Source organism: Ovis canadensis, chromosome 24 (genome assembly GCF_042477335.2).
Source record: "Ovis canadensis isolate MfBH-ARS-UI-01 breed Bighorn chromosome 24, ARS-UI_OviCan_v2, whole genome shotgun sequence".
In the NCBI taxonomy this organism is placed as follows: domain Eukaryota; kingdom Metazoa; phylum Chordata; class Mammalia; order Artiodactyla; family Bovidae; genus Ovis; species Ovis canadensis.
The window spans coordinates 48,017,411-48,037,127 of record NC_091268.1 but is presented as its reverse complement, the minus strand read 5'-3'; the positions used below and the strand labels follow the sequence as shown (position 1 = coordinate 48,037,127).

At 39.7% G+C, this 19,717-nt stretch overlaps 1 protein-coding gene across 18 annotated transcripts in view; it reads left to right on the top strand.

The window, feature by feature from the left end:
• Positions 1 to 19,717, top strand: part of GTF2I (general transcription factor IIi) — an 86,657-nt gene that overhangs the window by 11,859 nt on the left and 55,081 nt on the right. For all 18 annotated transcript variants that reach the window (XM_069570980.1, XM_069570977.1, XM_069570979.1 and 15 more), the window contains 4 exons: positions 11,545 to 11,648; positions 14,742 to 14,880; positions 17,627 to 17,761; positions 19,457 to 19,640. In XM_069570980.1, the coding sequence (XP_069427081.1) occupies positions 11,545 to 11,648; positions 14,742 to 14,880; positions 17,627 to 17,761; positions 19,457 to 19,640 (562 nt within the window). The remainder of the gene's footprint in view (positions 1 to 11,544; positions 11,649 to 14,741; positions 14,881 to 17,626; positions 17,762 to 19,456; positions 19,641 to 19,717) is intronic.

Sequence of the window (19,717 nt, the reverse complement as noted above, 5' to 3'; positions counted from 1 at the left end):
TTTTTTTTTTTTCCCCTAGTTTTTATTATTTTACTTATTTGACTGCATCGTGAGGCCTGTGGAATCTGTTCCCTGAGCAGGGATCAAACAGACCTCTTGCTTGGAGTCTTTAACAACTGGACCACCAGGGAAGTCCCCTGGCTTTTTTATTTCTAAATATTTTATGTATTCATTTGGCTGCAAAAGGTCTTAGTTGCCCCGAGGTATAAGGGATCTTAGTTTTCTGACCAGGGCTCGAACCCCTGTCCCCTGCATAGAAAGGCAGGTTCTTAACCACTGGATCATCCGAGAAGTCCCCCCTGGCTTTTTAAAAAAGGGAAAAATTTGACTGTTTTTGTTAGCTATCTCAACAGTTTTTTGGAAATAGGGTGGAGAGGGTATAATGTTTTAAGTATGAAAGTAAACACTTGGAGATCATTTCAAATCCTAACCTTTGCAATATATTTTGTTTTGTCTTGAGAGATTGCTTGATGTTTACTGATAAAATTACAAACTTTATTTCTGCAGAAATAAGAATTTACACTAGTGCTAAAGAACCTGCCTGCCGATGAAGGAGACGAGATTTGAGTTCCATCCGTGGGTCAGGAAGATCCCCTGGAGGAGGAAGTGGCTACCCACTCCAGTATTCTTACCTGGAAAATCCCATGGATAGAGGAGCCTGGCAGGCTACAGTCCATAGGGTCACAGAGTCGGACGCAACCAAAGCAACTTAACACATCTTAAAATGTAAACGTAGCCTACTATAGAAACTTAAAAGCATTGACTTAAAAATGAGCCTTGATCCATCTTGAATTAACCAGTGTGTCATGAGTTCTGACTGTGCTGAACTGGATGGAGGACCTGGCCCCAAACCCAAACACAGTACTGTTGAAACTAAAAGACCCTGGTACACCATTTGATTGATACATAGTCTGTACGAGAAGTTTTTTCTGACAATCTTTAGATAAAGTTGTGTGCATGTTTATACCTTTGACATGAAATTCTAACTACTCCTTCCTTAAAATGCAAGAAGCAAAAAAAAAAAAAATCCAATTTAATTTAGCTAATCGGGACAAATTCTAATCAGTAATCACAGTGTAACATCCTTCACTCTCCCAGTTCTAATACTCCACTTGTGACTGCGAAAGCAAAAAAGTTAGAACCCCTTTGAAGTCAGGTAAAAGTAGGAGGAATTTTAATTAGTGGCTATGTTTTAATTAATATTTTAAAAATTATTTTAATATTTAATTACTTTAAACAAAATAATTATAAGAAGAGCAAACAAACAAAAATTTCCCACATACCCTTCATCCTGCAAGCCCGTTCATGTTTTGCCAAACACCCCTGTATGTAGCAAAAGGCCTAGTCCAGCAGCGCACTGAGTTCTCCGTCCAGGGATTGAACTGTGGCCTCGGCAATAAAAGCTCAGCGTCCTAACCTCTGAACCACTAGGGAATCCCCAATATCACACTTTTCATCCAGTTGTCCCATCTCTATAATATACTTCACTGTAGAGCGGTTCCTCTGTCTTTGATGTTCATGCCCTTGACGGTTTTGAAGGGCATTTCATAACATGACTGTCAGCTCTGGTTTGTCCAGTGCGTTTTGGACAGGAGCATCACAGTGTTCTTGGGTTTTGCTGGGTGGGCGCGATGTATATTTGTCCTGTGACTGGAGTTACTTTGAACACTTGGTTAAGATGGTAGATGATGTATGCTATATTTTGCTTTGCCTAGTAAGTGTTTTGTGAGGCAGTACTTAGGGATAATGAAAATATCTCTTGTCTTTTTAGCATTGCGGAATGCTGGGAATTTTAAAAATTTAGGCTGAGAATTCTAAACTTTTTTAGGGGTGACATTTAGTGCTTGAACCTAAAAACCTCATGTAGAGGCCTTAACCTAAGTCCTTGAAAACAATGAAATTTAAATATTGTGGGTAGTGGATTTTGAAAAATGTTAAAAATTGGGTTATAGTGTACAGTGTATAGTGTAGTTTAAAAGAACTTGGGAATTAAGAACAGTCAGATATGGATGAGACTAATAATATAATAATTCTGTGATTGTGGGCAATTTACTTTCTAAGTTATCAACTAGTCTTATGTTAGAAAAGGTCTGCTTTGTAAAATATGTCTGGCAGCTGTCACAATAAACATGTCAAGATACTATGTTAGCTTCTTGGGATCTTTCAGAAGTTAAACTAATGGAGTCAATGAATTACTATAAATACATTTTCTTTAGAAACTGCTCAGTGGACATAATTAGAACACATGGTTGGTGCATGCTCAGTCGTGTCTGACTCTTTGCGACCCCATGGACTGTAGCCCGCCAAGCTCCTCTGTCCATGGGGTTTCTCAGTCAAGAATACTGGAGAGGGTTGCCATTTTCTCCTCCAGGGGATCTTCAGGGCCTAGGGATCGAACCTGCGTCTCCTGCATTGCCAAGTTGGTTCTTTACTGCTGAGCCAGCTGGGAAGACCAGAACAAATGGTACTATGCTTAAAAAAATTTAAGATATTTATAAAATCTTTGTTCACAACCCACAGTGATTTCACTAAATGTATGAGTTTAGTTTTAGGGATGAGTAAGTTTTCTCTCCTAAAAAAAACTTTAGCTTTTAGGATATTGTAGCTAGAACACAGAGCTATTAAATACAAGTTTCAGAGGTGGAAATTTTTAGGCAGATTAATAGATTGCCAGTATGTAATATTACATGATAACCTATACTAATTTTAGTGGAACTGAATCTTGTTTAGGATAAAATCAGCTGATTCAGCTATTAGGTCCTTGCCTTTTATTTTAGGTACCATCTAAAGAAAATATATAGTATCTTAGATGATGAATTTTAGCTTTTTCTTAGTTCTCTTGATTAAAAAAAATTACTTTCATAAAATCAGAATTTTATAAAAGTTTGAAATTCCATTTTACTGTTCTTAGAATTAAGTGATACTGAAAGTTATTTTACATTTCTCGCTGAAGATGAGTGTAGTTAAGACTGTAATGATGCCTTTAGTCACAATTTTTTTGAAATCTGGCTTTCATGGCTGTTAGTAAAATTAAGTGAATTGGTAAATTTGAGACTTAGCTAACCTTATAAACAAAAAATAACCTGAGACCAGATCTCAAATAATGGAGACAACTAACAAAGATGTGTGTGTGTGTGTGTTTAGTCACTCAGCTGTGTCTGACACTTTGTGACCCTGTGGATTATAGCCCGCCAGGCTCCTTTGTCCATGGAATTCTCCAGGCAAGAATACTGGAGTAGGGTGCCGTGCCTCCTCTAGGGGATCTTCCCGACCCAGGGACCGAACGCACTGCAGGCAGATTCTGAGCCACCAGGGAAGCCCAAGAATACTGGAGTGGGTAGCTTATCCCTTCTCCGGGGGAATCTTCCTGACCCAAGAAACAAACTGGAGTGTCTGCATTGCAGGCAGATCCTTCACCTGCTGAGGCTACCAAGCAACAACCAAAAAACCAAGGAAGAGATAGCTCATCTTCAATGCTGGTACTGTGGAAGCAACCACAGCACAGGAAAGCCACGCTGCATTTTGTTGGAGTGCGGGTCGAAAAATTAAGTTTCGGTGGAATACTTTCCTGGTTAATTAAAGTATTCCCCCCCCCCTTTTTTTAAACTCTTAAGCCTGTTTTATTGCAGAATTGAATACCGTATTATCTGTCCTAAATATTGTCTGTAGCCTTCCATGGCCAATATCCTAGGGGTAAGTATGTTAATTGATTTTTAATGTTTTCTCAGTTTTAATTGGTCCAGGTATCTGCGGTTTAGTAATTATGGCTCTAGAAATAAAACAGTGAGTTGGGAAACTTACTGGTTTTTGTAGTCATAAAGTTTATTTCACCATGCTTTGCTAAATGTACAGTGTGGCTCTTAGTTGCCTATAATAAGTAAAAATAACAGAACTTAAACTGACTATAGAAAACTGAAAATGAAATTTTTGAGAAGAAAACGTTGAGCCTGGTGCCTGGCTGAATGCAAACCCATTTCTTTCTAGCTGACCATGGGTCTTGGTTTTGGGATTTTACTAAAATAAAGTGTTGCTTAAACGACTCATGGCTGTTTGCATTGTTACTGGTGATGTGTGTGCCTGACCGTGCCTGTCAGCAGAGTTTCGTGACGTAAAGTTACGCCCTCGGCTAGACGGTCGGTCTGCAAATAGTCCATATTTATTTCTTTGAACAACATTCTTTGTTTTTTTCAGAAAGTGCTGTTGTATGTTCATATGTACCCTTCAGTGTCCCTCTGCTGCTAAGTCGCTTCAGTCGTGTCTGACTCTGTGCGACCCCATAGACGGCAGCCCACCAGGCTCCGCCGTCCCTGGGATTCTCCAGGCAAGAACACTGGAGTGGGTTGCCATTTCCTTCTCCAGTGCATGAAAGTGAAAAGCAAACGTGAAGTCGCTCAGTTGTGTCCAACTCTTCTTGACCCCATGAGCTGCAGCCCATCAGGCTCCTCTGTCCATGGGATTTTCCAAGCAAGAGTACTGGAGTGGGCTGCCATTGCCTTCTCCTCTAGTGTTTGTCTTTTGGACAAAAAGGATATTATACTTTTGCTTCAGTTTGCTTCTAAGTGCCAGTTAATTTGCTGCCTTAGAAAGATTGCCTAGTAGTACAGTTCTAATCACCTTTTAACCTGCCTTTCTTGGATTATTTTTGTGCATGAAAGTTAGAATTTGGAGATACAGTTCTAGTCCCTGGTTATAAAATTAGCTGTTTCTATGACTTTATCCAGGCAGCTAATCTTGGTGGGTTGGGTTTCTCATTTCTAATATAATGGAACAAAGAGGTTGCACTAAAATATCTTGAATTTTCTTCTTGATCTAAGATTGTAAGCTTTAAGATTGAAATGGGAAAATGCTCGTTGAAAATAACTATAACATCACAAAAAAGAAGACATAATAAAAAAAACGCAAGATCAGAGTTATGACCCCTCTCCCCCCACTGATTTAACAATCTGACCTGAAGCTTAATTTGAAGAAGTAGTTACTTAATTCTAAATTTTAGCAAAACTTTAGAAATCAACACAATCAGAAATCTTAGAGTCTCGGTTTTTTCATTAGAGTGATGATGGCCTTAGTCAAAATGTTATAGAGCTCTGTTTGACTCTCTATAAAATCTCTTTATTATTGTGCTGCTCAGCATTAATGGCAAAGATCAATAAATTAAAATTGGAAGTGTGGTCAAATGAAAACACTTCCATGGGGGACTTCACTGGTGGCCCAGAGGTTCAGACCCCATGCTTCCATTGCAAGGCCCGTGGGTTCCATCCCTGCCTGCTTGGGGAACTGAGATACTGCAGGCTGTGCGGAGCGAGTGGCCATAAATAAATAAGTAGCAGGCACACTGGTTACAGCAAAAACAAGCCATAAAAAACCAAAGCACTTACATGGAATTAATTATTGGCTAATTTTGAGGTAGAAGAGATCAGTACAGTGAGGACACAAACAAACCTAATCCCTGAAAGGGATCCAATGAGGAACCCAAGAAGACTTTACAGGCTGGCCAGAGTCCCTTTTCAGAGACATGAAAGAAGGCGTTGCTTCTCTTAAACAATAGCTGACAGGTTAAAAGATAAAAAGATGAAATAGCAATAGGCCAATTAAGTTCAGTTTTGAAACTCATAAAGGAGAATTAAAATCAAATCAGGGAAACAAAAGATGAAGTTAACAAACATTTGGAGTTGAAGAAGTAAGGAAATTGAAAACACGGGAAAGAAGGTGGAACGGACTCTGGTAGCCATGATTTTTGTGTCTCTGAGCACTTTTATCAAGCCCTTTCCCTGATGACAGTGCCCTGCTTTGCCTTTTGAATAACTGCTTCCCTTCCCTTCCTAGTCCATGCAGTTCCGGCTGGACTGCCCGTCTCAGTGCGTCCCGGGTAGTCTTGTTCTGACTAGCCAGCTAAGGGGGCTTGGGATGCAAATCCCCAGACCTGTGCAGAAGGCAGCAAGAAGGTACAGGGATCACAGAATAGGTGTGTGGTCAAACTTTAAAGATATATGCATGGCTGTCTTCTTTGTCTTAGGAAAAAACTCATCTTCTTAAGGAGAAATAAGGTCTGCTGGGAGGGAATAGAAGTCTAATGATGTCTCTTGTGTTCCTTGACTGGCTTTGTATGGAGTCAGTGCCACCTTTAGGCTGAATAAAACAAGAAAATTTCCTTTGTTTACTTGTGGTGCTTTGAATTGGGTAACCTTGCAGTTTAATAATAGTTCTGGCTAATTCATAAATTATTCTTGAAGATAAAGACTATTGTAAATTAGATATGGTTCCCAGAGTTGGTGCGACTACTAAGAATGCTCTAGAATTATAAAGAAAAACTTTTGTAAAACTACCAAAAAGTTGGTAGGAATTTTGAAGAGCTGTTATAAGAAAGCTAATATTAACGGGAGGATGGGGGACTTCCCAGGGGACCCAGTGGTTATCATGCCTCGCTTCCACTTCAGGCGGCAAGGGTGTGATCCCTGGTCGGGAAACTTAAGGCCCCATAGCTGCACAGTGAGCAAAAAAAATTCTTTTTTAAGGGAACTAATAGTATAAGTGGAAATCTCTTTTGCTCTGAGGGCGTCTGCCGGTTTCACCATATGACCTTGAGTTTTGAAAACCTTGTGGGTTGAAGAGGCTGAAACCAAAGCACAGAATCTGCACAAAATTCAGGGGTCAGAGTCACCATTCCCCTCCATAACTGGCGACCCCCGATTGAATAAGACTGATTAAGAAATAAGCCAGCTTGTATCCCTGTCTGTGGTCTGGGTTAACATCTAGGAGATCCGAGGAAGGTGAATCCTTGGATTATGGTGATCTCCCAGGCAGGTACTGTTCCCAGACACCAGGTCTCTTGTTTACATCAAGGTTTTGATGTAAAATGACCAGCAGACAGTAAAAGACAGGCAGGTACACACGGGAACAAGGACCATACATTTGAAGGTAGAACTATGAGAACAATCAGAAATACAACTGCAAAGACTTGAGATTTTGAATTATCCTAGACTATGAAACAACTCCCCCTACTATGTTTAAAGAAATATGTCAAGCTTGAAAATCTTTGGGGTGAAGAAAACTTTAAATGTGACATAGCAGCGAACAAATTGTATAAATGAAAATTATAAACAAAGTAAAAATCCTGATGGGTAGTTTTAACAGAATAAGTACAAGTGAAGGAAAAAATGAGTGAAATGGAAGGTAAGTCAGATGACCAGAGTTTAGTTCAGGGAGGATAAATGAGAAACATACAGAAGAGAGTAAGAGATTTAAGGATTAACATACAGTTAACCTGAGCTTCAGTGTGGGATAGGAGACAGAAAATGGGACAGAACCAATACCTGAGGAAAGTGTGTGTGTGTGTGTTCTATCCGACTCTGCAACCCCATGGACTGTAGCCCGCCAGGCTCCTCTGTCCATGGGATTCTCCAGGCAAGAATACTGGAATGGGTTGCCATTTCCTTCTCCAGGAGGTCTTCCCAACCCTGGGTTTGAACGCAGGTCTCCTGCACTGCAGGAGATCTTTACCATCTGAGCCACCAGGGACGCCCCGAGGAAATAATAGCAGAGAATTTGCCACAACCAAAGGATGACAGTCCTTAGTCAAGATGCCCAGTGAATGATAAACATACTGAATAAAAGGAAATCTAAACTCTGCACACTGCTCACATTCTGAATTGTTTCAGTGCATTTTTTCTTCTCTGTTTAAAAAGATTAAAAGCCATCCGCCATTTTTGTATTTATTCTTACATGGAGGACACAGTCGTTTTGGTCATTTCCCTTTTTGTTCCAGAGAACTCGCTGTCCCATTTTAGTTACTTGAAATTATTTTGTTTCATAGTCTCTTTCTTTGGGAGCCTTCTGAGTTTTGATATGACTGATCATATCCTGGGGATTTTTCGTTGTTGCTCATTTCTAGACACACGAGACAGACACAGACACACAAGAGAGACACACAAACACAGCCTCCCTGTTTAACACACAGCCACACACATCCCTGTTTAAATTAAACCAGAAAAAGAGTGCCTGTTTCCTTTCTGTGAGGTGCTGTACCCTTCAAAGTTCTTTTTTTCCTAGGCTCCCCGGATACTTTGTTTTGCTCTTACCCTTCCTCTCTCCCAGGGTTGTTGTGAATATGTAAAAGATGACTAATAAAACATGATAGCTATGTTTAATAAATGTTTATTTCTTTTTGGTCTGTCTTGCTCTTATTTTAAACTGACTGTATAGGGTGAGAGGTGAAAAGACCCTTCCTAGGAGGTGAGTGGTTGGGTGTCTCTGATCAGAGAGGAGGCAGCTGCGGGCAGCCCACCGGGGTCTTGTAGCTGGTTGGTGGTCTGGGGCGCCCCCAGCCTGGCTTTCCTGCTCCTGGCTCTGGGAGGGCCCGCCCGTCAGGCCTCGTGCTCTGGAAGCTCATGTCACCACCCCGCCTGGTGTGTGGTCACCGCTAATGCGGCGGGGCGATGACAGTTTCTTCCTGGCAAAGGCCGGAGGAGCGGACGCAGTCACGGGGTAGGGGTGCAGGGAATGTCCCACGCGCTGTGTTGGTAAGGGCGCTCAGGGAAGTGATCCAGATGCAGCCACTTCTAGAGAGCAGAAAGCCCCAGACAGAATCGGCCTTCCCCATGGAGCCCAACTGGACTCCGCCGCCTCCAGGGCTCTTCCCGTCAGAGTACTGAGATGGTCCCGGGAAGTTCTGAGAATGGAGCGGGAGCGCTCACCTCCTGTGGCTTGCCCACAGGCTGTTAGGATGGCGTCCTTCCCAGTTCTTAAACTTTGAATGTGATGGATATCATAGCATATCTGTGGCAATTGAAGGTGAGAGGTGGAAGCCCCAATAGGCAGGAAATTGTTCTAATGTTATATTCTGGCTCTGAGGATGACTATATGACCTTGAGAAATTATTGCATTTGTAACATGAGAACACATCTTTTTTTCTCTTGCTAGAGAATTAAAGGAAAAGTGAGATTATTAACGTGCTATGAACTTTCAGAAATAATGATAGTATTAATATATTCTAAATGAAAGTGATTATAGAAAAACAGTATGCCTTGTCCATTTTGATTTAAGTAAATTTACATATAACTTAGGGCTTCCCAGGTGGCACAGTGGTAAAGAATCCACCTGCCAATACGGGAGACACGAGAGACTCGTGTTTGATCCCTGGGTCAGGAAGATCCTCTAGAGAAGGAAATGGCAACCCACTCCAGTATTCTTGCCTGGAAACTTCCACGGAAAGAGGAGCCAGGTGGGCTACAGTCCACGGGGTCACACAGAGCCAGACGCAACTTAGCAACTGAATAACAACAATAGTTAAGAAATACCCAGGTGTCTTTAGTAAATTAATTTATATATATGTACTTGTTTTATAGAATTACTGTTGGTCCTTAATTTTTCAGTTATCCTCTCATTAATTTCATTTCATTATTTGGTGTCTTGCTAAAACCTAGAATTAACTGAATTGAAAGGGATAGTTTTTAATAAGCATCTAATTTGCATGCTATTTATAGGAAAGCAGTTCTTTTAGTATTATAATTTTTTAAAATTTGCTTTAGATTTTGGCTTCTTAAGAATGTCTTTATAGGATGTATGTTTGCCTTTTAAATTTTTTATTATATATATTAATATCTAAAATTGAACATTTTAATGATTTAAAATTCCCCTGGCATTAGTTACATTCAGTGTTGTGGGACCGCCGTCACTGTCCATCTCCAAACTTAGACTCTGTATGCATTGAATGATAACTTCTCAGTGCTCTCTTTTCTAGTCCCTGGGAACTAGCATTCTGCTTCCTGTCTCTTAGTCAGATAGGTAGTCTCTTTTGAGTGGATCACACATTTGTCCGTTTGTGTCTGGATTATTTCACTTAGAGTAATAATATTTTTAAGGTTCATCTCTATTACAGCATGTATCAGGACTTCATGCCTTTTTAAGGCTGAGTTACATTCCATTTTATGGATGTACGATGTTTTGTTTGTTCATTCGTCTGACGGTGGACCCTTGGGGTTCCAGCTTTTGGATCTTGTGAATGATGCCGCTGTGAACGTGAGTGTGCAAATATCTGTTCGCATCCCTGCTTTCAGTTCTCTTGAGTATATACCCAGAAGTGGAATTGCTGCATCACGGTAATTCTGGGTAATTTTTTAGAGGAATACCAAACTGTTTTCCACAATGGATGCGCCATTTTACCCTCCGGATAGCACAGGGGCTCCTGTTTCTCCACATGCTTGCCAGCACTTCCTACTGAATGGCTTATGTGTTGCATTTTTATGGTGCTTGGAATTCAGCTGAGCCTCTTTGCTGGCACTGAAGTTTTCTAGAGCAAAAGTGTTATAAAGGAATCGTAGATGTTACTTGTCCTGCAGCCTGTTTCCTTCTTAGTGAAAAGTGAAAGTGAAATCCGTGTCCGATTCTTTGGGACCCCATGAACTGTAGCCCACCAGGCTCCTCCGCCCATGGGATTCTCTAGGCAAGAATACTGGAGTGGGTTGCCATTTCCTTCTCCAGGGGATCTTCCCGACACAGGGATTGAACCCAGGTCTCCCGCGTTGCAGGCAGATGCTTTAACCTCTGAGCCACCAGGGAAGCCCCAAAGAAAGAAATCCCGTGCCTTACCCTGTCTGCTTCATCCACTTTTCTGTAATCAGGGCCCTCAGGAGAAAGGGAGGTGGTGTGTGTTGAACTGTGATATAAAATTCGTGGATTGTGAAGTGCACTACCTCTTTCTGTCATTGGGAAACATTTTAACTAGTTCTGGGTGACATCTAAATTTATTTTGGAAGGTAATGAAGTGAAGTGAAGTGAAGTTGCTCAGTCATGTCCGACTCTTAGTGACCTCATGGACTGTAGCCTACCAGGCTCCTCAGTCCATGGGATTTTCCAGGCAAGAGTCCTGGAGGGGGTTGTCATTTCCTTCTCCAGGGGGTCTTCCCGACCCAGGGACCGAACCCGGGTCTCCCACATTGTAGGCAGGTGCTTTACCATCTGAGCTACCAGGGAAGCCCATTTGGAAGGTGATGCTGACCTAATTTTATGGAAATAAAACTAGATGGAAAATTAGGGGATAGGTTCTGTATCTTATAGGATAATAGCAGTTTGGGGCAAATAGAATACTGTTTTAAATAAATAAATTTTATTTATTTATTTTTGGCTACATCTTGTGGCATGCAGAATCTTAATTCCCCAAGCAGGGATGAAACCCACACCCCCTGCGTTGGAAGATGGGGTCTTAGCTACTAGACCAGCAGGCAAGTCCCTAGAATACTTGGTTTTTGAGTCTCCTACTTTTTCTCTATAGCAAGAAAACTGTGGCTCAGATGATAAAGCATCTGCCTACAGTGCAAGAGACCCAGGTTCAATCCCTGGATCAGGAAGATCCTCTAGATCTTGCCTGGAAAATGCCATGGATGGAGGAGCCTGGTAGGCTACAGTCCATAGGGTCCCAAGGAGTCAGACATGACTTCTCATTCTCGTTGGTTCTTAGGCAACTCATGGAGGACCCTTCCAGCTCTAAACATATGTTGAGCAGGACACTGAGTTTCTAGCACTCACTTCCTTAATGCTTCTCTTTCCTAGGGATCATGGCCCAAGTAGCAGTGTCTACCCTGCCTGTCGAAGACGAGGAGTCCTCGGAGAGCAGGATGGTGGTGACGTTCCTCATGTCTGCTCTTGAGTCCATGGTGAGCTGGCTCTGCAGTTGTGTAAAGCTTCCAGTTGGGTAACACTGGGCTTGTGAAAATGCGATTGATTGGTTTTTGGAAAACATACACTCTGTCTTTTTTTTTTTTTTTTTAGTATATACAGATTTTTTGCTTGAATAATATTTAATGGGATTTAAGCTTTTCAAATCAAATATTATTGCATACCATGTTTCAGAATGTTCTTAACTTAACCTGAATGTGTAGTTTTTTACATTTCAGTTTTCTACCTCCTAATATCTTAGGCAATCCCTTGTTTTGCAAGCCTTAACTTTGAATTTGAGTGTGATATTTGAAGTTAGTCTGAGTCAGTTTATATATTGTAGTGTGTTGCTGGTGTCTTACCGTATCGGTGTAAAGAACATTACCACAATTTGGGGCCTTAAGAGCATATTCACTATTTTACATCTATTCTTTATTATATTGTGCTTTGCATTAACAATTTTCTGAATTCGATGGCCTTTACCAAATCTGTAGTGTAACTTTATTTAAAAAAAAAAACTTATTTATATATAATTGCAAAATAATTAAGTATTTTGTTGCATTTCTGTATTACTATCATAGTACTATAGTTTGCTTATCATGTTTTTATGAATATGTATGAGTTCATAGATTCAAAAACTATCAGACTTAGGTATTTTCTGACACAGTGAAATTATATATTCTAAGCAGGAGGAGGCAGTGTATTTACTGTCTTTAAGTATTATATATATATATATAATATAATACATACATATATATATAGCAGAATACTAGTAGAATCTCTTATTTTTCCATTAGGGCATTTTTTCCACCCTCTTTCTACTACATGGGAATTAAAAAAATTATCTCCTTCAAGAAAGCAATTTTAGAGTGGTTAGTGACCATATGTACTATTTCTCTCTGAATGTCACTTATTTCTCACTTTTGGTCTTAAAATCAGTCAACATGTGTGGCTGTCATGTTAAATAATTTAGAGATTAAATCTACTCTGTTGATATTAAGTCATTTTCTTTAATACTAAACTTTACGTAGGATGACATAGTGTTGCACAGGACCCATTCTCTTCCTCAGACTGTCTTCATAGTTTCCTCGCCTTTGGCAGTGTTTATTTCCTCCTCACCAGCAGGAGTGAAGGTCTCTCCTTTTCCCAGTTGTGTACTGTGAAGTGTGGTAGGATATAGTTTGGCTTCATCCCTCTTCCTTTGGCCCATAGGTTTCTTTGATCTAAATCCTTAGACAGTACGTGAATCTTGCTTTGCTGTTTCATAAACGCTGCGTTTGGTGACAGGGTTGTCCAACTAAGAATGGATAGTGAAGCAAGAATGCACCCTCATTTATCACAAGGTACGTAAATAATAGTTCCTTATAGGTGAGCAGCCAGGGTCCATCTCACAGAAATGTAATATAACACAGCCTCAGTACAGCAGTGTTCGTTATGCTGAGAAGATTGTTGGCTCACCTCAAGGTCACAATTTCTCTGCTGTGGCTTTTATCACAGCTCAGAAGCTTTTTGATCATGAAAGTAGGTATAAAATGATTTATTCCAGATACCATTTTAAAGCGATAGTATGCAAGTAATTCCCATTTAAGAAATTAGAGGGTGGTAATTTCAAAAACAACCAGAGGAAGCTATAGTTTTCAACAAGTGATACTGAGAACATAGGCTATTTGGTGGAAGAAAGTCTTAATCGTGTGTTAAGTTAAATTCTAGATGAGTAAAAACTTCAAGATAGTCATATTAAGATTAAAAAACCAGGAGAAAATGTATGTAAATTTGTATTTAATTCCATAAACAACTTTTCTATGCCTTATAGAGAAACACTAATATAGCATGAAAGATAAGCTGATTTACAGAAAACTGTCTAAAGTTCCATATTCTTTAATCCTCTTTGATTTTTATGCTACTCATTGGATTATTGGTTTTTTTTTGTTTTGTGTTTGTTTTTTTTGCCATGCCTTGTGGCTTGTGGGATAAGTCCCCAGCCAGGAATTGAACTTGGGCCCCAGCAAGTGAGAGCACGGAGCCTTAACCACTGGCCCGCCAGGGAATTCCCTGGATTATTGATTATACTAAAGTATAATAATGGTTTATACTTTTAAAAATGGTTCTGGGAAAGTTGCACAGTAATTTTTGCTAGGATACTGAGAGTTAGCCCTTCTAGAAGTACAGATGGGAGTGTCAACTGATGACCCTTCTTAGAAAGCAATTTTCAGTAGGTTTTGAGGACCTTAAAAGTTTTTACTTTGAGAGTTTTTGGACTGTGGTTTCATGTCTCTGACTGTCTTTTAAGAAAGTCAGTCAAGGTACACATAACTATTTTGTTCCCAGATGATTTTTTCAGTGTTGTGTTTCAGACTGATAAGCAACATTTTCTATAAAGATTGCACTAAATGAATTATTGTTTATCCACAAAATGGAAGGCTGTATACTCTTTTGTAAAGATTTTAAAGAATATTTAGTCTCTTAGGAATGTACTCAGTAGAAGTGTACCTTTCTGAATGGGTTTCCAGTGGTGTATACATATGGAGATACTTGTGGAGGGGGGCATTTGTGATGGAAGTTGTAGTGTGGCTCTTGGGCCCCTATCCCCTGTAGGACTGCTGGCCTCTCTGTGTCAGGGGCTCCCTTGCCCAGGGTCTCCCCTGCCTTGGGGGAGGCCGGAACCAACTCCCGAGTGCCTGCAGTGCCTCCGCAGCAGCTGTCGGTTCTTGCTCTGCAGAATCCGGCTGCCCCTCACCTCACAAGGTTGCTATCACTGGGAATGCTCGACAGCCAGCCTGTGTGCACATCTGAGTCTGTCTCTTGGGTTTTTGAGTTATAATAGGTTACAAAGGATTTCTGCCCTTTTTTCATAAAAATTCTGTGAATCCTTAAAAATCAACGTTATAAACAATTTAGAAATAATGGTCTCTTTAAAAAAATGGGAACTCTCTTCTAGATAGGATAACTTAAGGCCAGAAACTAGAAACTTTACCTTTTTCTAGATGAGGCATTAAGGCTGGTCATGTGATAAGATTTTTTTATTCATCCAGCTGAAAGAGTGCTTTTAAACGTCTGTGTGTAACATAAGATTTTCTATTTGTGTATTTTAGTGTAAAGAACTGGCCAAGTCCAAGGCGGAAGTGGCGTGCATCGCAGTGTATGAAACAGATGTGTTTGTTGTTGGAACCGAGAGAGGACGTGCTTTTGTCAACACTAGAAAGGACTTTCAGAAAGATTTTGTAAAATACTGTAAGTATTGTTTTTTGGTCTTCCATATTCCATAAATGTTTATATTTATGGAGAACTCATTATTTTCGCTTCTAAAGGTGAATGAGATTTATACCCAAAAAAGACTTTTCTGGAGTCCGTGGTGACATTTCAGAATGCTCAAAGGAAATCACTGACATGGTAACATATAAGGGGAAATACTGAAGAGCTTAAGGAAACTCACCACTCTTTATTGTACTGTGCTCCTTGCTTGACTCTGGCTTAGTGAAACACCTTAGAAGGCAGAGAAATGTCAGAGTGATGAAAATTTCTTAATTCAGATAAGAAAGTCTTGTCCTGATAGATGTTTGATGTATTGGGGGGAAAAAGTTCACCTCTGCATTAGGTTTGGGTAAGCATGAAGAAGGTTCCACAGGTCTTCCTGACCCCTCAGTGGAGTCATCTTATCCTCTGTTCTCAGTGAGGTTTATGATCCTCCAGTCAGAAGCTCATCCAGGTAATGTGTTTATTTGATATTGGAACAAATGCATTAGAGAAATTTACTGTAGGGTGTTAAAACCTAGACCCTCCCACAGTATGACAGTGTTCATATCTGTGTCTAACCTAACACTGTCCATAGCTTTTGTCTTTAAGATCCAAACTTAAGTTTCCATTATCAAGTCAGATCTAATTCGTGATACATTAAGGCAGATAATAGGTGAATAAAAGTTCATTCTCAAGTCATTAATTTCAATTCTCAATTGTGTTTTTTAAAAAACGTCTCTCCCCTCCACTTTATCTGCCTCCCCTCCCCATTATCTTTTAAGCTTCATGGTAGTAATCTATTTAAATTTTTTCCCTCATTATTTCTTACCATTTTGAGAATTTTTAAGACTCTGGTTATGTTTGTCTATTTGAATTTGTACTAATAATGTTGCTTTGATTATGTGTGTGTCAGTTGCCGTCTGTCCCATGAATACTGTAATCCCACTGGCAGCTGTGTGTACATCCCTATTCCCTGTATGCTTTGCTAATGGGCTTCTTCAGTGGTTAGAACTAAGCATTGGGGGAATTGTCCTCAGTTGCAAATTATAGTCCCTGCCTGTTAGTATTCATACGTTTTTTTATTACCAAAATGTTGATGCCACAGAGAATAATCTTTTGGTATATAATGCTTAAGTACCTGATACTTGTTTCCTATAAATTGTTCTGCAGATAAGATCAATTGTCTTCCGAAACCAAATCAATGGGTTTATGAGTCAGTTTAGAAATTCTTAGAGTTCTAAGCTCTTTTCCAGGGTTTTGAAAGACACTATCCTATGGAAATAAAATAAGGTGAATCACTTAGGTAATTAAAATTTTTCTAATAAAAAGTAAGGAGAACGTATCATTTGTCTTAGTGCATATATTTTAACCTGACATCTAAAACATCATTCAATATATATAATCAATATGAAGATTATTCTTTTGTACACCTGTGCAAATCCTTTATTAAAGCAACATCCAAAATACAGGATGGCTCATATGGTTTTTTTTTTTTTTTTGCTTTTTTGCCTCTATATCAACTTACATATTAATCATTTGTTTATACTTTTAAATTATTTTTAAAAGGTGAACATTTATAGCTCGCAAATCAACAGTGACATTTCTACCCGGATATATTTTTCCATCTTATTTCCTGGCTTTAACAAGGGACATCCAGAACCAGGGGCACAGCACATCAAACTTAAGTGTCAGCACCTTCTGTGAGCAGCACTAGGTCATTTGAGAGATACACTGAAGGTTTACATTTTTCACTAAATACAAATAATTGATGCCAGGATATTCTTAGACCTATTTGCTTTCTGTTTTTACATTCTCTGTGAGCTTCAGTTTTGATGGTGGCATTCTGAGAATTAAACCCCTTGCAAATGAAATCTCTAAAAAAAATCTCAAAGGTCATTATCACCATCATATGTTATTTTCTTGTATAACAGACACTCAGTCCTTCAGAAAGCATACTAAGCAATTCTGTTTTATTTGATTTTTTTTCCCCCACCACTGATTTGTTTAATCCAAATCTTGTTAATCACTGTAGAAACCTTGGAAGTCATTAGGAAGATGAACTTTGTTATCTCCTAGACGATTTTAAAATGAATAGGTGAATGTAAAAATGTCTAGTACCTTGAAGGATGGGTGGTGGTTTAGTTGCTAAGTTGAGTCTGACTCTTTGCAATCCCATGGACTGTAGCTTGCCAGGCTCCTCTCTCCATGGGATTTCCCAGACAAGAATACTGGAGCGGGTTGCCATTTCCTTCTTCAAAAAAATTATTAATGGGGTATTTTGCATACAATTTTTGGCACTAAATCTTTGAAATCCAGGCTATATTGTAAATGTACAACACGTCTTAATTTGGACTGTGCACATTTCAAGTGCTAAGTAGCCATACGTCAAGTGTCTATAGAAGCTTTTGTGTTAGACTTGGCAACAAGAATGATTTTGTGGTGATAATCTTCCCATATTAAATTTGTAGTTACTCTAAGGTATCTTTTCATTTTAAAATTACTAGTACCTAATTTTTACTTGGCAGAATTGTCACCTATAGCTGCTTTTGTTTCCGAGATGATCTGTGTTTCTTATAATTTCCATTCAAGTCATTTGTCTTTTAGGTTCTTATTCTTAAAGTTCCTCCTCTTCTTTTTCCTTTGTGTCAAATCATAAGTGTTAGCATTTAGAAAAAATATTCTTAGCAAAAATCAGATATTAAGATAATGGATATGGACCTTTTATAGCATTAATATTTTACAGGTGTTGAAGAAGAAGAAAAGGCTGCAGAGATGCATAAAATGAAATCTACAGCCCAGGCGAATCGGATGAGTGTCGATGCTGTGGAGATTGAAACACTCAGAAAAACAGTTGAGGACTACTTCTGCTTTTGCTATGGTAGGGTTATACACTTGAATTGTTTAAAAAAATATGTTATATAGTTGACTTTTCTAAAGGGCAGATTAAGTAATTGACTTAACAATCGCGTAACACACTTTCACAATTGAGTGAGTTGATTCCCAGATACTGCGTTAACATTATGAATGACCTTTCTTTAGCTGTTAGAGTTTTTTTTTGGTTTTGTTTTTTAATGTAGTTTTAGGTTCACAGCAAAATTAAAGAGGAGGGTGCAGAGATTCCCTGTCTACCCCTTTCCTCTTCTACAAATGCTTAACTTCACCACTGTCCGCATCCCCCACCAGAGAACCTGCAGTGATACAGCATAATGGCCTGAAGAGTCCTGTTTATTTTTGACAAGTGTGCTGATCTCAGCAAGTCCCTGGGAAAAAAGCACCTTTCGTTAGTCTAGTTATGCAATAAACAGCTGTTTTTAGGGAAAGAGGAAAGGGGGAGGATAAAGGGTACACTGTGAAGTTGGAGGTAAAACTCAACTCTGGGGACCGAAGTTTCCAGCATGTGTGGGCCTGCCTGTCTGATACCCACAGACAGCCGAGAGGATACGTTCGCTTGTGAATGTAGGGTGTGTTTATCTAATAAGTTTTCAACGAGAATATTAGCCTGAAATTGCTTGGTTTTTTATGGTAACAGTAGGATTTGTCAGGGTTCCATGTGCTGAGGCTGAATTGTATATGAAAAGATTGTATTATACCACAGTGGGCCATTGCACCTTGCCTTTTGTGTGAATTTTATGTGTGTATTTTATCAATATATACTTTCCATTTTGGCTTTTTGAATTCGTTTCAGGTTTAGACCACTGCTAACATAGGAATAGGGCTCTCTAGTATTAGAAAGTAGTTTTGAAATCAAATACTGGTGATTATAGCCATGAAATTAAAAGACGCTTACTTCTTGGAAGGAAAGTTATGACCAACCTAGATAGCATGTTCAAAAGCAGAGACATTACTTTGCCAACAAAGGTCCGTCTAGTCAAGGCTCTGGTTTTTCCAGTAGTCATGTATGGATATAAGAGTTGGACTGTGAAGAAAGCTGAGTGCCGAAGAATTGATGCTTTTGAACTGTGGTGTTGGAGAAGACTCTTGAGAGTCCCTTGGACTGCAAGGAGATCCAACCAGTCCATTCTAAAGGAGATCAGTCCTGGGTGTTCTCTGGAAGGAATGATACTAAAGCTGAAACTCCAGTACTTTGGCCACCTCATGCGAAGAGTTGACTCACTGGAAAAGACTCTGATCCTGGGAGGGATTGGGGACATGAGGAGGAGGGGACGACAGAGGATGAGATGGCTGGATGGCATCACCGACTCGATGGACGTGAGTTTGAGTGAACTCCGGGAGTTGATGATGGACAGGGAGGCCTGGCGCACTGCAATTCATGGGGTCGCAAAGAGTCGGACACGACTGAGCGACTGAACTGAACTGAAAAGCATGAATGCGGGGGAGTTCCCTGGTGGCCTAGTGGTTAGGGTTTTGGGTTTTTTTCACTGATGTGGCCTGGATTCAATCCTTGATTGGGAAACTGAGATTCTGCAAGCAACATGGCAAAAAAAAAAAACAACCCCAAAAAACCTACTAATGCCATTTATTGAACTGTGATAACTGATCATGGTTAAGTTTTTCAAATTTTACCACTTAATGATGACTGTCTTTCTGCCTTTTCCCTATCTCTTAACCTCAGGGAAAGCTTTAGGCAAGTCAACAGTGGTGCCTGTTCCATATGAAAAGATGCTCCGAGATCAGTCGGCCGTGGTGGTGCAGGGGCTTCCAGAAGGAGTAGCTTTCAAACACCCTGAAAACTATGATCTCGCAACCCTGAAGTGGATTTTGGAGAACAAAGCAGGGATTTCATTTATCATTAAAAGGTGAAGTACTTTCTCCCTTGCCCTCAATAGCTTTTTCAAATAAAGTTGAATAATTCTTCACCTTAAGTTATTGTTTT